Source organism: Gopherus evgoodei, chromosome 16, assembly GCF_007399415.2.
Source record: "Gopherus evgoodei ecotype Sinaloan lineage chromosome 16, rGopEvg1_v1.p, whole genome shotgun sequence".
Taxonomy (NCBI): domain Eukaryota; kingdom Metazoa; phylum Chordata; order Testudines; family Testudinidae; genus Gopherus; species Gopherus evgoodei.
In genome coordinates, this window is record NC_044337.1 from 20,779,147 (window position 1) to 20,798,169 (window position 19,023).

At 44.0% G+C, this 19,023-nt stretch overlaps 1 protein-coding gene across 10 annotated transcripts in view; it reads right to left on the minus strand.

The window, feature by feature from the left end:
* The window catches only part of KCNT1 (potassium sodium-activated channel subfamily T member 1), a 193,209-nt gene that overhangs the window by 81,427 nt on the left and 92,759 nt on the right, over nucleotides 1–19,023 (minus strand). For 6 of the 10 annotated variants that reach the window (XM_030536129.1, XM_030536125.1, XM_030536122.1 and 3 more), the window contains exon 2: nucleotides 18,211–18,252. The exons of the other annotated variants lie outside the window; for them this stretch is intronic. In XM_030536129.1, the coding sequence (XP_030391989.1) occupies nucleotides 18,211–18,252 (42 nt within the window). The remainder of the gene's footprint in view (nucleotides 1–18,210; nucleotides 18,253–19,023) is intronic. 10 annotated transcript variants of the gene reach the window in all.

Here is a 19,023-nt window from a genome sequence, read left to right on the forward strand (position 1 = left end):
CATTAACCTGTATCATCCCAGACAGACTACTGCCTCTTAAACAAGCTGTGTGGCTAATCCAATCACACCGTAGGGGTACAAGCCGCTCCATCGTGCCCTGCAGGACAACAGATTTTAGCACCTCTAAGCTAGGAGGCAAAGCAAATTCCCAAACAACCAGGTTCCCAGAGAGAATGCCCTGACTCCAGCCCCCCAAGCTAGAGTGGCTCAGTGAGAGAGAGCTCCAGCTGACCTGCGATGGCAGCACATGGGAAGAAAGGAAGTTCCTCAGCAGGTCAGGATCAAACCAGGAAGATCCACGTTAATACCGAGCATGGTACCTAGAAGCTGCTGCATTCAGAAAATTGGTGGGAGCAGCTCCTTATGGCCATCACTTCACAGCAAGTGGGCGGACATGTTCTGCACTGACTTGCAGCTGCCACGTGATCGAGGGGGGCCTCCCGCAGGCCACACTGCAGTGGCCTAGTCTGGCAGTCACAAAGATATGGCTAGCCCTGGTGGAAGCACTCCATGCGCCATACAGCGGAAGGATCCCTAATTGGTGAGATCTCCTCCTAAGCTGGCACAGATCAGAGTAGTCATGATGATATGCAGCGGCTGAAGATCTGGCCCTTAGTGTTTATAGTGATAAAGTTTTAACATAACCAGAGAGTAAAGAAAGACCTCCCTGCTGCGGCGTGGAGCCTGACTTTCCTACAGGCATTCTCCGCCCTCCAACAGCCATTCGTTCTCACAACCCTTTTCTACAGCACCTGGGCAAAGAGAGTGACCGCTAACCCCTCACTCCTTTGCAACCCATTAAAGACCCTCCACCATGTCACACATGGCAAGGGTCACAGCACAGAGAAATGGCAGTGGTTGCCTGACAGCTGGCAAATGAAACAAAAATGGATGCATTTATCAACCAAAGCCACCTGGGAATCCAGAAGTTCCCCATACCTGTTAACTTCTTGGGCAAAGGATAGATAACCCCACTCAGAGGAGGTGGCTCCCATTCCTGTCACACTCTACCATTACCTCTCTTCTCTGGAGCAAACTACAAGTGCCTTTTTCTTGATCAAATCCTTCCTGTTATCTGAAACCCTCTGAAACACAGCACAATAAATCTCCCTGTGAAGGCAGTCCAGCCACAAAGGGAGCTGCTGCAGCATCAGTGTGTGGGAGGATCTACTGGCCCAACCCTGCAGATTTCACTGGAGGATTTGCCTGTGTGAGGACTGCAGGTTCAGGTAACAATACATCCATGTCCTGTTTTCGAAAAAGAAAAACACACGCCATTTTCAAGTTCCTAAGAGGATACCCACCAGAGAGCTAAAACTGTTTTAAAAAGGTACTTGCCTATGTTCCTTTAGGGCTCCCAGGTGAACACATTTTATAGTTTAACTAGAAAATAGCAGTGTTACCCAAACTAAGTAGAGAAGTTGTCTTCTTTGCTGGCCATTTTCAGTATTATTTGCTACATGTTAACTTCATTATGGAAACAGAATTAATGTTTAGTCTGATGAGATTGCTGTGCCCAAGAACGATATGTAAATCTCCAATGAGACTGGCTAGATTCAGTTTTGTTATATTGTTGCTTGTTCATCATATAGTCAGTTATTTTATCTACTATTCAGTCCATTAGGAGGATATTGTTTCAACTCACTGTATGCTGAATTTTACACAGCACGTTGACAGCGGATCTAATCTTGTTAAAGGCCACCAATAACTTGTTTTCTGTGTGATGTCCCAGGGATAATCCTTCCAAATTCCAGAACTTTGCAGCAATCAAAGAAACACTGCTTCCCTTGAGAATTTTCCCCAGGTTTTACATGGATCCCAGTACAAGCTGGGAAAGGATTTTAGGAATTGAGTGAGTGTGATGTGAATAGCCATCCAAGATTTGAAGAGCTTCCAGGGACTCAACAGTCCACAAGAAATACCAGACCTCAAGCCAAAAATTTGGAGCACTGGTGCTTCACACACCACTAACTTCCAAAGTATTATAGAAAATATGAATGTCTTTCTATTTCGGGTAGAGGGTGGTGCCTGGTTTTGCATCATGACTTTCAACCGGGCGAAACTAGATGGGGCTTGGTTTGTTTCCTTTTCGCTTTATTGCAAGATTTACAATATTCAAATAATCTCCAAATAGCTTGAATTCCATTACAACCTCCCCAACCTCATCTCTACTAACCAGCCAGCCTTCCTCTGCATTCTGAGTTAGCTCCTGTACACTCAAAGCTGAAAAGATTTAGGGGGTCTTTAACCATGTCACTGTTGCAACAGAACAAGAGCAGTCATGGGGCATCAGAGATTCGAAAGAACATCCTCGTATGTTGAAAGGCAGGGCTTGCACCCCTTGTAGCAGCTATGTTCAGCAGGACTGAAGCTGTTAAAAAACAAATTCAGTCTACAGGAAGACAAATTACCTCTGTTGCTAAGATACCTTATTTGACCATTCCAGCCAATCCTCCAATTGCCTCTGAATTTTACTTGGCATTTGGGTATGTTGATGGTTTATTATATCAAGGGAATGACTCTTGACAGGCAAGGAGTCCCTGGGGGACCTTCATCAGGCTACAGGTGGTGCTCGAAGGCCCTGAGGGGAAGGAGTGGCGATTAACATTAAATAAGGCCCAGATTCACCACAACTGCTACTATTCTACCCACAAAACCTTGGGCTTTCTTCCTCTCAGGCCACCTTCTTCTCCTCTACTACCCCTAACAGACACTTCCTATCTCCCATCCCCACTTATAGACTTGCTTCTTTCTCACTTGGACAGTCCTGGTCCACCCCACCTCACCTGGGCCTGGCTCAACACCCTGTTTCTAAGTTTTACGGAGAGGAGAACTCAGCGGATGCTTCTGCCTCATGACAAAGAGAGATGGAAGCACAAGTGCATCAAATGCAGAGATCAAGGTCATGCAGGTCAATACCTAGGCACCCAGAAGCCGTGGGAAGGAAGGTTTCCCTTCAGTTACATATGTTATTTCAGAATTAATAAGGCCAAAGTCCAACCCAAAGCCAAAGCGCAAGCGAGGTCTGAATTTTATCCCAGCTCCTCTGCCCAAAGATCCAGAAGGCAACTCAGGGAACTCCCTGTACTTAGTCGTTGTTTGTGGCTGACTTTCTAGTCCCTGAATAAATGGCGCAATGGGGAAAAGGGAGGTGATTTTAATATGAAGTGCAAATCTCACCCCTGGATACTGGTGCCAAAACTGAGACTGGCTGGCAGAAGTCAGAGTCACAAGCCTAAGAACCAACCTGCGGGTGCAGATCTGGGAATCCACTGCTCTGTTATTCAGGATGTGCAACAAAAGCCAGTCCCCTCCCCTGCTCTTCACCCTGCAATACCTGCATGACAACTGCAACTATTTCCATTTTTATTTGCAGAAGTGAGGGAATTGAAATCCTACACTGGGGGGTGGGGGTGGGGGTGGGGGGAATCAACCTAAGATACACAACTTCAGCTATGACAATAGTGTAGCTGAAGTCGACGTATCTTATTTCAACTTACCTCGCGTCGTCACGGCGCGGGGTCGATTGCCACAGCTCCCCCGTTGACTCCGCTTCCGCCTCTCACCAAGCTGGAGTTCAGCAGTCGATGGGAGAGCGATCGGGGATCAATTTATCGTATCTACACTACATGCGATAAATCGATCCCCGATAGATCGATCGCTACCCGCCAGTCCGGCAGGTAGCGTAGACGTAGATGCCCAAGGAGTTCAACTGCAGTAAAAGTATCTACAGGCCTTTACAGACACTCTCCAAGCACCTCTCTTTGGCATTACTGCAGCCTCCCAGGTTGTAAATTACAGTTAGACTCGCTAATCAGAGCATAAAAGATTGTTCTGCAGACTAGCAATGGCTCTGTGTCTAATACTATCGGCAAGCTCATGAGTTACGATTAAACCGAGCAAAGCTGCCAACTGCAGTGAATTAGCGACGTCCATGCTTCACTGCACGCTGTCTTTAGAATAACCACTATTATTATTTTAAAAAACCACAACTCATTACCAGAGACAGTTGAAATGTGATTGGGGAAGAGGAACAAAATGACCCGGGCATGAAAGCTGAGAGCTGCGGTTGTCATGCAACCCTCCACTATCCCATTCCTTTGCACCTATGTAACCGCCTGCACATATGGGGTTAGCTCTTGCCAAAAATTCAAGGCTTGGCACACCCTGGACGGGAAGACGATTTAAAGGGAAGCCGGACTATCAGCTCTAACAGCAGGGACAGCTAAATAAATATTTACTAGGCAAGAGTGCTGAGCTGCCAAGGCAGTGGAGAGCGAGAGGGTTTTTTAGAAAACACTGTCATTGTTTCAGAATCCCTGTCCAGCCAGAGGGGTCTACCAGCGAGCGCGGACAGTTGGCTGTTACAGTCCTCGACCCTTCTGCTGGGAAGTCACCAGATGTATAGGAAGCAGAGGTCACCTTTGGAGTGAATGAGAGATCAGCTCCTCTGAGCTATTTTCTGGTGAACACTTTTACTAAGTTAAAAGGATTGTTGGCTAATTTATGACTGTCCAATTCATATATAAATATAACTGTATGAATGGTAATATCATCATCCCCAGTTACAGCAGCCAGGATGACAACGTGGAAGAGACAGAAAACCTTACACACTTCAGGTCATAAGCCAACTAAGTTCCTGGAGCCAGGAAGAAACTTCCTTCCCTCTCAGGAACATTACGCATCCTCACTTCACACCTCCTAGCACAGACAGGAGGACCCGATGGACTGCTGGTCTCGTCTAGGACAGCAGTTCCTTTGGCAGTGATTGGGTTATGCCATGTGGAACTAGATAACACAGTGGTAAATCAGGCCCAAAGGGAGTTAAAGGCATCAGCCCTCAAGTTAGACCAAAGCACACCGCTGCTAATCCTGACACATCCCCAAAGCTACTGCTGAAGAAACTGCATTTAAGGCAAAACCAGAGGCTTCTGGGCCACCAAGCCACATTCATCTTCAGATACCAAGTCACTGTGTGACTTTGGGCAAATCACTTCACCTCTCTGTGTCCCTCAGCCAAAGCAGGTGGAACCTGGGGGGAAGAAATCAAGTTCTTTACAAGAGAGCAGATGCTGTTTTCCTGGGTGAGCTAATTACAGAAGAAACACCCTGCTAGCTTGCCTGTACATACACTTGTGACTCCAGTGATGCTGGCAGAGAGACGCACAATATGCCTTTTCACTGGCAGCGTATTACTGAAAGATGAACTCCATGGCAGAGGTGATGATAAATAATAGACAGCAATTAGGAGATCTGGCATTCACGGTGCTCATACTGCAAGGGGGAACGTGCTCACTGAGGCTACATCTTCACTACCGGCCATATCGGCGGGTAGCAATCGATTTCTCAGGGATCAATATATCGCGTCTCATCTAGATGCGATATATCGATCCCCAAAGGAATTCCTGTCGACTCCGGAACTCCACCAACGCGAGTGCCGGTAGTGGAGTCAACAGGGGGAGCCGCGGACGTCGATCCCGTGCCGTGAGGACGGCAGGTAACTCAATCTAAGATACTTTGACTTCAGCTATGCTATTCACGTAGCTGAAGTTGCTTATCCCAGATCGATTTCCGCCCCCAGTGTAGACCAGCCCTAAGACAGTTTGCAGATCTCAGCTTTGGGTGAACCGTGCAACTGGTGGAAAGAGATTTGAACAGATGTTTATACCCCATCGGGAGTAACAGCTGGAAAATTTACAGCATTAAGCAAGGAAATCTATAGGACACACAAAGAGCCAAATTCACCTGTGCTGTAAGCCCATGGAGCTTCTCCCGGGGTACAGCAGGCCCAAAATATTCATGCCCCGAAGGAAGGCAGGAGGAGAAATGTACATTGCTAGCTGAGACTACAAGCACCATGCACAGCTCATCCTCCACAATCAAAGCTGAGAGGCTGGAGTTTAGAAGGCAAACGGAATTCCTAGAAACTCCAGGCAGTTTGCAGTTTTATAATGGAAAGAAGGATCTGAATTGGACACATCTGGAATAACAGAAGCTACCTGTAAGCAACCTTGTCCTAAATAAACAGATAGTTAAGGGTTAATGTCTCTTTTACCTGTAAAGGGTTAACAAACAGGGAACCAAAAACACCTGTCCAGAGGACCAATCAGGAGACAAGATACTTTCAAATCTCGGTGGAGAGAAGCCTTTGTTTGCGGTTTTTGGGTTTGGTTTTGTTCTCGCTGGGTCCTGGAAGGGACTAGACGTGCAACCAGGTTTCTTGCCAATCTCCCTGCTACAGTCTGTTATATATTCAGAATAGTGAGTATTTAGCAGAGAAGGCGGTTATAGTCTTTTGATTGTTTTCTGTATTTGCAAATGTGTAGTTCGCTGGAAGTATTTTAAATTGTATTTTTGCTGGGGGGGGGGGAGGCTTCTTTCTAGTGTCTATAAGCTGTAAGACCCTGTAACTTTAACCATTTAAATTACAGAGATAACTTTTACTTTTTTTCTTTCTTCTTATTAAAAGTTTTGCTTTTTAAGACCTGTATGATTTTTTCCCCTTGTTGAGGCTCAAGGGAATTGAGTCTGTACTTAACAGTGAAGGAGAAGGGAGGGGAGAAGGGTGAAATCCCTTTGTTTTAGATTCACGGAGCTTGAATCTGTCTCTCTCTCCAGGAGCCCAGGGAGAGAACACCTGCAGGGGAAGAGAAGGCGGGGGAACAAACCTGATTTCTCTGTGTTGTGATTCAAGGAGTTTGAATCATAGTAGTCTTCCAGGGTAACCCAGGGAGGGGAAATCTCAGAGAGGCAACAGTGAGGGAAGGGGTTTACTTTCCTTGTGTTAAGATCCAGAGGGTCTGGGGAGTCCCCGGGCAAGGTTTTTGGGGGGGCAGAGTTTACCAGGCACTCCAAGTCCTGGCTGGTGGCATCTTATCAGATCTAAGCTGGTAATTAGGGGAATTCATGCTGGTACCCCAATTTTTGGACTCTAAGGTTCAGACTGGGGAAATATACCATGACATGGTGGTAGCCATGGGATTCGAACCCACATCCCTGAAGAGACTGGAGCAGGGAGTTTGGCAAGAAACCTGGTTGCACATCTAGTCCCTTCCAGGACCCAGAGAGAACAAAACCAAACCCAAAAAACAAAAACAAAGGCTTCCCTTCACCGAGATTTGAAAGTATCTTGTCTCCTGATTGGTCCTCTGGTCAGGTGTTTTTGGTTCCCTGTTTGTTAACCTTTACAGGTAAAAGAGACACTAACCCTTAACTATCTGTTTATGACATGCCTGTTTGTTAGTTGCTCACAAGTTAGAAATGGAGACAAGGAACAGACCAACAGCCTGCAATGCTCAGATGGTGCAATACAATTCTGAAAAATGTGACATCGCTCCTGATGTAATGGCTTTTTTGAGACGATGAATACAGCAGAACTCTGAGAACCATATGCTGGATAACAACATGCACACCGAAAAACAGCTGGGAAAAAATAGCAGCAGAATTTCTGAAAGTATTTACATCGGCACAGTCAAAATGATGTTTCAGTTCCAAGCAGAAATAAATGAGAAGCTTCGTTAAGAAAGCTCAGGCATGTTAAGATGAATTATTTCCAAAGCTAGACTCACAAAATAATTGATCTGTATCAGGGCGCATTTTTTACAAATAAATTAGATGGCTACTCACTACTCCGCACACTGTCTTTGTTAAGTCAGTCCCAGAGTCGGGGCATGACACCACTGGTATAGTGGCATTGTGCTCACTTACACCAGGATGGGATTTGGCCTTTGGACTCTATCTATCTTTACTGATTATTTATCAGAGGCTTGTAGACAGATTTTTTTTAAATGACTCATTTAATTCCCACGTAAATCAGGGTCTGACATCTTCAACTTGAGCTGGGCATCATGTGGACAAGCACCCCACAACACAGACCTACTAATGAACCTCAAACTAGACCTACAGTCCCCCTGCCATTGCAAACCCACAGGGTTTCCCACTCCTGCAATGGCTTTTCGATGTAGATGCATCTCAAGACCTGGATACTCACTTTCACTTGTTGACCAAGCAGAGTTTGAAACTGAACCCATGGAGATTTTATTTCAGGGAGAAATCTTGCAGCATCTTCCCCAGGCTTTCCAGCCTGGATCCATCCTAGCTGGACTTGTTTTCACCCACTCTGATAATCATCAAAACAAGCCTAGTTAAAAGCCAATTGCTTGGAAGTAGTGTAATTACTGCCATGATGCACTTCATAATGCCTGAGCAATTTCATTTTCATAGTACAGGGTTGGTTTCTTTTCTTTTCTTTTCTTTTTTTTTTTGTACTTTACTAACCTAGGATCACAGGTAATTTGTTCCAAGAAGATGAGCTTCCAACAAAGACATTTACTTATCTTAACAAGTACAGAACACAAGCTAAAAATGAGCATGGCTCCAATCTCAGGAACTAAAAAGGAGCTGTTTGGATAGCAAGGAAAAATAAGCAGTTTCATATCTCTGCGTTATAACTGTATCATACCTAGATACTCCAGGAGAAGGTGAAACAAACAAAATGTAGCCCTCTTGGCTAAGAAAAAAATGAGGCTGAAAAGTTAATACAAATGAATATGCAACACAAACAATAGCAGGACGCAGCACATAAAGCTACACAGCAGAGCTCCCCCAGGTGAGATGGGAAAGAGAGAGTTAAGAAGAAGATGCACAGTTCCAGCAAAAACATGAGATCCAGAATTTTTTATATCCTTGAGACTTACATGGATATTTCAGACTGGAAAATCTGCTTACAAACTCGTCCCACCTCAGGCCCTGCACCACGACCGACTGGCAGATCTGCACAGCACAACCCTCCTCAGATTCCCTTATTGCAATGACAGCTGGGGGTGTTTTGAAAACCTAGAAGGCTCCAAAAACTACTGACCAATCAACAGAGTGGGGTTAATATAATGCTAGCTTGCCTTGGATACTGCTGGCATCCAGATGCTTTTTAAAAAGACAAGGGGAAATTCATTCCTAGAAAACCAGTGGAGCTGCAATGGGATTCATTTAATCCCTAGTTTATGATGTTTTCTAAATTCAATTTTTATAATACTCTCAGAGGAGGAAAGAGGATGTTGAGGGTAAAACACAGGACTGGAACTCAGGAGATCTGGCTCTGCCACAAACTTCCTGTGTTACCTTGGACAAGTCACTTTATCCCCCTTTTACAGAGAAGTTATGTCAATGGGAATTGTGAGGCTTAATAAATATTTGTAAAGCTCCCTGCCATTCTTGAGAGGGAAATGCAGAGAATCATTATTGTACCTTAAAAGATTCTTTTCCCTCTCCCAATTTGGCAAACACTGAAATTGTCCTCTCTCTAGTTTAAACACTTCTTCATATACCCCGGGCTGTTTAATCACAACACAGACTAGCAGCTCACACAACATCTTTCTCCAGCAAATCATCCCATTATCTCACCACTGTCATCCTCTGGTATTAGCAGCACTGTGGATCTGGCAACTGTGTTGTTAGTTCACCAACCCAAAAGGGGGAGCAGAGCTGCATGAGCCTTTGTGAGTGTGTGGGAACATGGGACATGGGACTGGAAGGGCTCTCCTGGGGCACTGAGTCCAGTCGTCTGTGTCACGGAGTGTGGGGAGTCCAGCCCTGCACCCCTCTTCCTGGAACCCACAGTGACTCTTAGCCAGCCAGTAAAACAGAAGGTTTATTGGACAACAGGAACACAGGTTACAGCAGAGCTTGCAGGCACAGTTAGGACCCCTCCACCGAGTCCTTTTGGGCTTTCAGGGTGCTTGGATCCTAGCTAGGATACTCTGAACTCCGCCCACACAGCCCCAAGCCCAAACTCAAACTGCTTCCCTCCTGCCACTCCCTTCCTTTGTCCCCTTCCCGGGCAAAGGTGTTGACCTTTCCCCTCCCTTACCTAGCTCAGGCTACAGGCCCTGGCATCGTCCATCCCCTAAAGTCCTCCCCTGCTCTCCCACTCCCCACACAGACAGTCCCTACTGCAGCACAGGCTGCTATCACAGGCAACCCTGGCATATCACCCAGTTTTAAAACTCATCAAGCTCCACCCTAAACCGGTTAGGTTTCTTGCCCCCACTTCTACTGAGAGCCTATTCCAGAACCTCAATCCTCTGATGGTTAGAAACCTTCTGATTTCCAGTCTAAATTTACTCATGGCCAGTTCATCCCATTTGTTCTTGTGCCAACATCCCACTTTAGCTTCAATAGTTCCCCACCCACGCACCGGCCTTTCTTCCTCCCCCCATGTATGTCTAGAGACTAGGGAGCAATCATATTCGCTCTCATCCTTTGATTTGCTAGGCTAAACAAGCCAAGCTCTTCCAGTCTCCTTTCATATGACAGGTTCTCCATTCCCTTGGTGTAAGAGGGCTCCAGCACACTACAGCTTAACCATTATTTAAATGGCTTTATTATTGTTTCTTCACATGATTGAAATTTGTTCCCTGGATATATATCAGGTTTGTTTCTCTGTTTTACCTGTAAAATAATTGTGCTGTTTGCATTCAGTAGGTGAGCTGCTCGCTGTGTACGCTGAGGCTTAGCAATGCACTTGTTGCACACTATGCACACGTAATGTAAGCCTAGCCTCAAGCTGACAACTACAGACCAAAACAGAGAGCTGGTTGTAATGAAATGGGGCCACAAAGCATAAAGCTGCATAGCAGCTTCTCAATATTACCTACACCTGTCATAACATTTCTTCCCAGATCTGGACCTTAGCGTCCAAAATATGGGTGTTAGCATGAAAACCTCCAAGCTTAGGTACCAACTTGGACCTGGTAATTGGTGCCACCAGCTAGGAATTATACAGTGCCTAGCTCACTGTGGTCTCCCCAAAACCTTCCCTGGGGGACCCCAGACTCAGATACCTTGAGCCTTACAACAAAGGGAAATAACCCCCTCCCCTTGTTTCCTTGTTACTTCCTCCCAGGCTCCCCTCCCTGGACGACCCTAGGAGATTCCCTGCTTCCAGTCCTGGAAACACAAGTACCGAGAGATCTAATCTCTCTCTTCCCTCTCACCCAGAAGGTATGCAAAGTCAGGCTTAGTAAATCTAACACAAAGAGATTTTCCCCCTGACTTCTTCCTCCCACCAATTCCCTGGTGAGTTGCAGACTCAATTCCCTGGAGCCCCCACTAAAGAAAAACTCCAACAGGTCTTAAAAAGAAAGCTTTATATAAAAAGAAAGAAAAAAGGACATAAAATGGTCTCTGTAATAAGGTGACAATATACAGGGTCAATTGCTTAAAGGAAAAAAATGAATAAACAGCCTTATCCAAAAAGAATACAATTTAACACATTCCAGCAACTACACACATGTAAATACAAAAGAAAACAATATAAACCTATTGTCCTACTATCCTTGTACTTACAACTTGGAAACAGAAGATTAGAAAGCCTGGAGACAGAAAAATCAATCTCAGAGCTGAGAGGGTCAGACCCAAGACAAAGAACTCACACCCAAAACTTCCCTCCACCCAGATTTGAAAAAGTCTTGTTTCCTGATTGGTCCTCTGGTCAGGGGTTTGGTTCCCTGTGTTAACCCTTTACAGGTAAAAGAACATTAACCCTTAGCTATCTGTTTATGACAACACCCTGCTGCAAAGTAACAGCTTGCAACCCTGTGACTTGGGTCACTGTTAGTCAAAGCCAAGCAGCAATCACCCAGTTCTAAAGTGTAAATACTGCAAAACCTGGCAAGTGTAGCTTAATCTGTTATTGTCTGATATGTGATGGGTGGCAGCTACGGCTTCCTTTAACAAGCAAAGGTTTATAATAGTTTGTAAATGCCAGGGGAAATTCCTCTTCCAGGCAAATGATTCCCAGGTTAGGAAGAGATTTGTGCCTTCTAAAAGGTGATTTTATGAGTAGACCCAGGTTATTTTAGATGGAAACAAGGATGGAGCAGAAAGCGGGTCAGACCTAGTGTCATTTCCCAAAAGAGGCAGCTCAACCTACCCCACGGAGCTCCATTAGAGAGCTGGCCATGGCCGACACACCCATCTCCAACAGCAGCGGCCCTATCAAGTGTCAGTATAACCCTCCACAAAGCCCAACATCATCCGAATGCTCCAACTCTAATACAGCAGCTGGTACTTTATATTTGATCCTCTCACTGCTAAGCAATGGCCTCATAATCCCAGTTTAACAACAGGGGGCCAAAGACAGCAGAAACCTCAGGCATCTGAGACTCCGTCTGGGATCAGATTCTTCCAACTTAAGCAGGTATGTTCCCCTAGCACTGGCAGCCTAATTCAAAAGGGAAAACACGAAACATTCTGAGAAATATCATGTGTTTTTTATGCTTCTGCAAGGCCCCGGCTTGGCAGCCTGTCACCTGAGGTCCCGTCCCACCACTAACACTCTGTAGAGAAGCTAGCCTTGACCTTCTCTGGGCCCATTTACTAGTTCGCTTCGGTGGAGGCAGCCATGGAAAATGCCTGTGAGCATCAACTACAGCAGTGATTTTTGGGATGTAAGCACCAAGCCAAGACACTGACTTGGAAATAGTGGCTACTAGCAGTCACAGATCGGCTAAGTGCAATTGTAGGCAGTTGCATTACACCTTCCACAGCAGAACAAGAAGGGAGAAAGACCACACAGAGATAGGAGAAAAAGCAGGAGGACAGGCACGAGACGTAAGCTGGAACATTCAGAACCCACACAGGGATTGCCAGGAACAGAGCCAACTAAGCCAAGCCTTATGCCAAGATGTACGATGGGAGGAGGACAAGCTGGGAAATTGAGAACAAGAGACATTAATCCAGAGGGAATGGCGTGTAAGGGGGAAGACAGACAGACGCACAAGCCCACGCAATCCCACCTTCAGAGTCTTTTGTTAAACAAGCCTTTCCAAATCCACATTTTCAGACTTAAAAAAAAAAAAAAAAGCCTTCAGACCTGGGAGCTTGCCAAAGCTTAAAACACTGTTGCAGACTGCCCACACTTTACATAAGCAGTAATTGAACAATTATTGCAATAGAGGAGGCTATGTGCTTCAATGAAATTACATCAGCTCATTATGGTACGGCTTCAAATCAAGTGTCACTGAAAAAAAAAATTTAAAGGGCAAACTGACAGGAGCAGCGGGACATAGGGTACTTTTTATTAGGTGTATTACGGTAGCACCTGGAGGACCCAACCAAAATGAGAGTCCCACTGTGCTTGGAGCTGTACAGTTCTATAACCAGAGACAGCCTCTGCTCCAATGAGTTTAAAATCTAAATTCCCCAAGGACTAGGAGAGGAAACAGTCCCAGAGAAGGGAGTGATTTGCTCCCCATCACATCACTGGCAAAGTGGGGAATAGAACCCAGGTCTCCTGAGCCCAGCCCAGCACCCCATTCAGTAGCTCACATGCCCTCCCCTGTGTCAGGAATACAATCAGCCTTGGTATCTGGAGGCAGCAGAATGCTGCCTTATCTGCCTTCACTATGCCGCCCCTTGAAGACCATAGGAGCCATCAAGGAGAAATACAAGGACCTGACCCTGTAAACCAATTCACATGAGCAGTCCTCACTCACACGAACAGCCCCATTGAAGTCACTGTATCTGTACAATAGAGCTTATGGCACTTCCCGATCCCACAGGGCCTTGTGAGGAGAAATACAGTAAAGGTTGTGAGGTGCTCAGATACTCCAGTAATGGCAACCATACAAGTACTATCACTAACTCCCAGGGCCGGCTCACAACATTTTGGCATCTGAGGCAAGGAGCTCAAATGACACACCCAGGCCTCTTTGCTTGGGCCAAAACTTTGAAAGGTCTCAATTCTCCTTCTTCCTGTTCTACTGCTCTCATGGTACGGCTCTGCTACCTACCCCAGTAAAGGAGAACTAACAACTTAAAATGCCTTGTTCAAAAATTTTAAGTCACACTTAACTTTCAAACACCTGAACAGCAAATGTAACTTTTCTTGTCTGCATAGTGAACACTGGCATTTTAATCTGTTTGAATAATCAAAGTGCTGCTTTCCATGCCTTCTTGGTTGCAAAGATTTGAACTGCTTCCTAAAGGTCCACAGTCTGGTCCAGGTCATGCTCTGCTGAGATGGTTGCAAGGCCAACCAGCCTCTCCTGTGTCATTGTGGAGTGTAGATGTGTTTTTATTAACTTCAGTTTGGACTAGCTGTGTTCTCCACTGGCAACTGTTACGGGAAGTGTTAGAAGTATGCGCGGAGCAACAAAAGCATTTGGAAAGAGGATGGTCCTCTTATTCGTGCACATATATTCCATTCTATAGCCTGCAGAAGTGCCCCCCTCTACTAATCGGTTGCAATTGGTATTTGCTTCTCTTCTGCACAAGCAAAAAGGTCGGTGCATATTGGCCAATATCAAATCCAGTTAGTTTAAAGGAACAACATTGGCATGATTCATTAACTAGCCTTCATTGTTCTGTTGCATCTGTAGGCTGCTTGTGGGCAGAATCTTACTATAAAGAAAGCTACAAGGCTATAAAAATGCCTTTTGTAAAGTGATTATTCTACAGGGGGGATTTTAGGGGGAGGGGAGGAAGAGACTTTTGGAGGGGGCGCTCAGGGAGCAGAAATTGCTCCTTTAAACTCCAAACCTCCTGAGCCTCATAACTGACAGTGTTGGTGCAGCTCTGCCTGAAGAGTTTGAAAGTAGTGTTCCTTTCTTTTTCCCAGCTAACTCCCTTTAGATTTTTTTCCCTAAATCCTATGATGGCTCCAGCCATCTAGCACGATGAATAATTTGGTTTTGGCAAACGCCCGGAAGTTCTGCAGTACTTCAGAGGAAAGAGCAAATCTCTGTGAACCAAGAGATCAAAGGCTATTAGATGATCAAATCAATGTAAACTAGTGGTACTGAGCAGAAGATTTTGATTTTCTACATTGACTCGCATGTGCTCAGTATTCCAAAGCATTTACAAAGTAGTAAGTCAGTTATAGGCCAAGCACTGGCTGAGAACAATGAAGATGTTGTTATACATTCAAGAATTCATCACACATAACTTTGGCCATTGAACACTTTTTAGTAAAGGAAGAGAATGTTTGCCAGAAATCAGGGTTACTCTTCTTGGAAAAAACCCTTCGGAGGGGACCAGCTATTTCCACCTGGAAAGGCAGAAGGGACCTCACTTCAAGGTCTCATTGGACTCTAACACAATGGCCCATCTACCTAAGTTTTTATAAGGTCACCCACCTCCATGGTATCTGAGCATCTTCTGAGCAAGGCACAACATACAAGCAAGAAAGATTTAATTAAATCCATACAGAAAGTTTTACAAAGAGAACTCCTACGCAGTTTCCTGGAATATCTTTGAGTATGCGCAAGCTTCGTTAATGGCAAATAGCTTCTATGTTAGAATGTCAGTTTGATCGAGACATGGGAAATGCTTCAACTTTTGTAAATACCACTGAAAACTGTGGACATAATTAATATTGCAGGACGCCTTTGGAAATACCCACTGCAGACATTGATAAGTGACCATATACTCGTGTCCGGTTTCCTAGAGCAAAGGAAAAGCTATAGATTTGGATTTAGGCTTTGTTGAGGATATAACTTGTTACTCTTAAAGTGCTTCTTCTGTATAATAAAGATAAAAGCTTAGACTGCAAGCTCTTGGGGCCATCTTTTTGTTCTGTTTGTACAGCACCTCACACCATAGGGTGCTGGCTCCTGTGTGCTACCGCAGTACCAACAGTTAGTTATAAAGGAACCATTCACACCACCAAAACAAATGACACTGTGAAATTGGTACCATGTGGAATGGAAGGAGTAGGGAGTTAACAATGGGAGACTGTCAATTAATAATACTGCCTAGACGTGAGTTTGGAGACAGACATGACCCATGTGTTCCTGGATCTCATTACAGGAATTTCAACCAAAGAGCCACAGACATCAGCAGTCTCACCCTTGCACAGTAAAGTGGCATAGAAGTGACACCGAATTCTTGTGACCTGATTTTGACTTCCTTGCAAGTTGTGGATACTCAGCAAAGGGCTTAATCAATACATGAGCCTTGTGCTAACTTTTTGCCCACGGGTAAGTTTCATCCTTAGTCTTCAGCACTCAGCAGGATTTGGCCCCTAGTGTTACATTCAGCGTCTCTTTAAGCTTGGTACGGTCACATGAAATACTTGCATAGATTTAGTCATGAGAGCACAGCAGTTGCGGTAGTCAGGCTCACAAAGTAAACGTCTTTTAAGGAAGGTAAAGGATATTCAATGTGTTTGACATTTTCAGTTACTGGAGATGAATTCCCTTTCTGATGAGAATGGCAAAATAGTTCCATTACTGCGAGGCCCTTGGTTCGCAAACAGCTCACGCTCGTCTCAAAAAATATTACCCCTCATTTCAAAATTTAATGCATTTAGACAGTCATAACTGCCCCCAGCCATGTTTTACTCTCTGCTATATTCCCTTTTTTACCAGCTGTATACAATGCAATCACATTTCTGCATCTTTCAAAGCATTTCAAAGGCAGCTTCCATTAGAAAAAGTCACTCTATATATAATAAAGTCCCTTACATGCCAAAATATTTGTTTCCTTAGGGTTATAATTACATCAGTCACCAATATTGTGCTGTTTGTCCTAAAGCACTTCTCTGCACCAGGCAGGGATGCAACACATAGCAACAGTTCTGCACAGGAAGTGAAGTATCCAATTACTATTGCAGGTGGTACTTCGGGGAGCAAAACACAAGAGGAATTTGGTCGGAACACTGTGATTCTGCACAATAATCTAGTCTATAAATGGAGAAAAATAATATTTCTGTACACTACAAAACAGCAATAAAACCCAAGATCAGGACAAGTATGGTTACTCAAGAGGATCAGTCTTGAAAATAGAGTTTCAACTTTTTACCAAAAAACCTATTCAGTCCCCAAGTAGGATGAGATAAATATACCCAAAGGGTTAAATTAGCTTGACTAAAAAGTAGATACGCTTTGCAGCCTGTGTAAAGTGCAAATAACTCAGTTGTGGAAAGGCCTTGAAAGATGGTTTGCCTGATTGGAAATACTGGCTGATAAAATAGGAGGAAAGTCCTTGAAGATGAGGCCCCATTTATCAAGGATGATTCTGATTTTAGCAAAGAAAGGGATTCAAGAAGTAGTGACCACAGCCACGCAGGTTCCGATAAATAAGGTATAAAAAGGTGGACACTCAAAGGACCCTTGTTGCTAGTGTCTGCCCGTCCATTTGGAGATGCCAAGATGAGTATGAGCTCCTTGGGTCGAGTTCCGTTGAAAGTACCTGCCCAATACCTATAAATGCATGGTATTGTATAGGTGTGATAATTGTTTAGGTGCTTAAGGCACAGTTGGAGCAGCTGCCTATGGGCCATTCAGCCTCTGGATTTAATAAAATGAATTTATGATTAAACTGGTGTCATGGTGGTATCTAGCATTATTTATTATTATTATTATTATTAATAATAATAATAATAATTCCAACACCCCATCAGCTGCAAGTGTGTTTCACAATATTGATTTTATTTTATTTACTGCTTGGGAGCTGAATAATGTATTTTTAATTTTAAAAGCAGAAAGAAAAGAAATGAGTGGATAATACGTTGTGGGATTTTTGATTATTTATTTTGAAACTGTACAGATTAACACTTGGGAGCCTGCTCCTATAATTGCTACTGCTCATGAATCCAGATTGTTATAATTAAAGTCTGAGTGTGGATCTATTCCCTTATAGATAATCACCAATTTGTTCCAAGGATGTTACTTTTTTGCCCCCAAAGAAGAAACTCAAATGTCCTTGGAGCACAAAGACTCATTATCCACCATTGTGTGAACTACTTTAACTTCATGAGGTTTTGAAAATCTTTGTTGCTGAGTAATTATCAGGAATAAATTAAGTCTTTCAACTCTGTTAAAAGCAGAATAATCCATTACAAGCTGCTAAAACGAAAACTGACCATTGTTGCATGCAGTAGCTATTGCCTTAACAACTTGATTGAGCAAAGAATGTGCAGACACGAATCACAAGGAAAACCACATTATCCATTTCTTTTCTATTTGTATATTTTCATCACGTGAAACAGCATAGGGACCGTTGTGTGGGAACGCAAAGCATTGGCAGTTGAGGGCAAAGAGAAGTCCTGTTTTGGGTGGCTTAGTGTCCAGCCAATGTTCACATCAAATTCCCAGTAATATTAAGGGGAGTGAAAGGCACACATGAAAAGGAGACTAAAACCTCAGGTTTCTTAAACACAGCTCCTGCATGGCCAAGAAACTCATGCAATTCATGCAGCTGCAAACTTACTGTGAAAGTGAGGAATCCATACTGAAATCTTCTGCATGTGGCCTACAGACACAGAGTAAAAGCATCATAACAAATGAGACTAATATCAACTATACCATAAGGGTTACCGGGGGAATGGACAAGGCTGAGGAGTACAGACCTGTTAAAGGAAACTAACATAGAACAGACAAAACCAAACATTATAATGGGCCAAATTCAAAGATATGCTATCAAGATCAGTGGAGCTGCATGCAAGTATCTAGGGTAGAACTTGGCCATGTGTCTGTTAATATCCTGATCAACATTCTGTTTATTGTGTATTGGATGTTAGGCATCAACCAATATTATGTAACAAGATTTTTGGGGTCTGTGTTTACTTTTTTTTTAAAAAAGCTATACTATATTCCTACACATGAAAAAAATAAAATGTTATATTTGTTGCAAATTATATTGCTGCACGGTTTTAATACAGTGTCACATTTGTTGGGAATAACTTTGCCCTTTTTGGTGTTTCTCATGGGTTACACACCGGATTGATCCTGAATGCATCTGTTTTTATTTTACATTTGCTGTGCATTAGACAAAAGGAAGACAGACAAGTAACAGAACAAAGAAGAACAATGAGGGGGGTATTAATGACACTAATGACAAAAAGAGGAGATGGGGTAAGAACACAAGGAACACGCAAGAGAGAGTAGGAGTCAAAGGAAACATTGAGTTCCAAACAGCCTTCAAGGGATTTGAATGTTCTTGTACTGTACATTTCCAAAGTGTGCTAAGCACTACCTGTGCCAGTTTTCAGGTACCCATCTCTCTTTTTCTAATGGCTAAGCA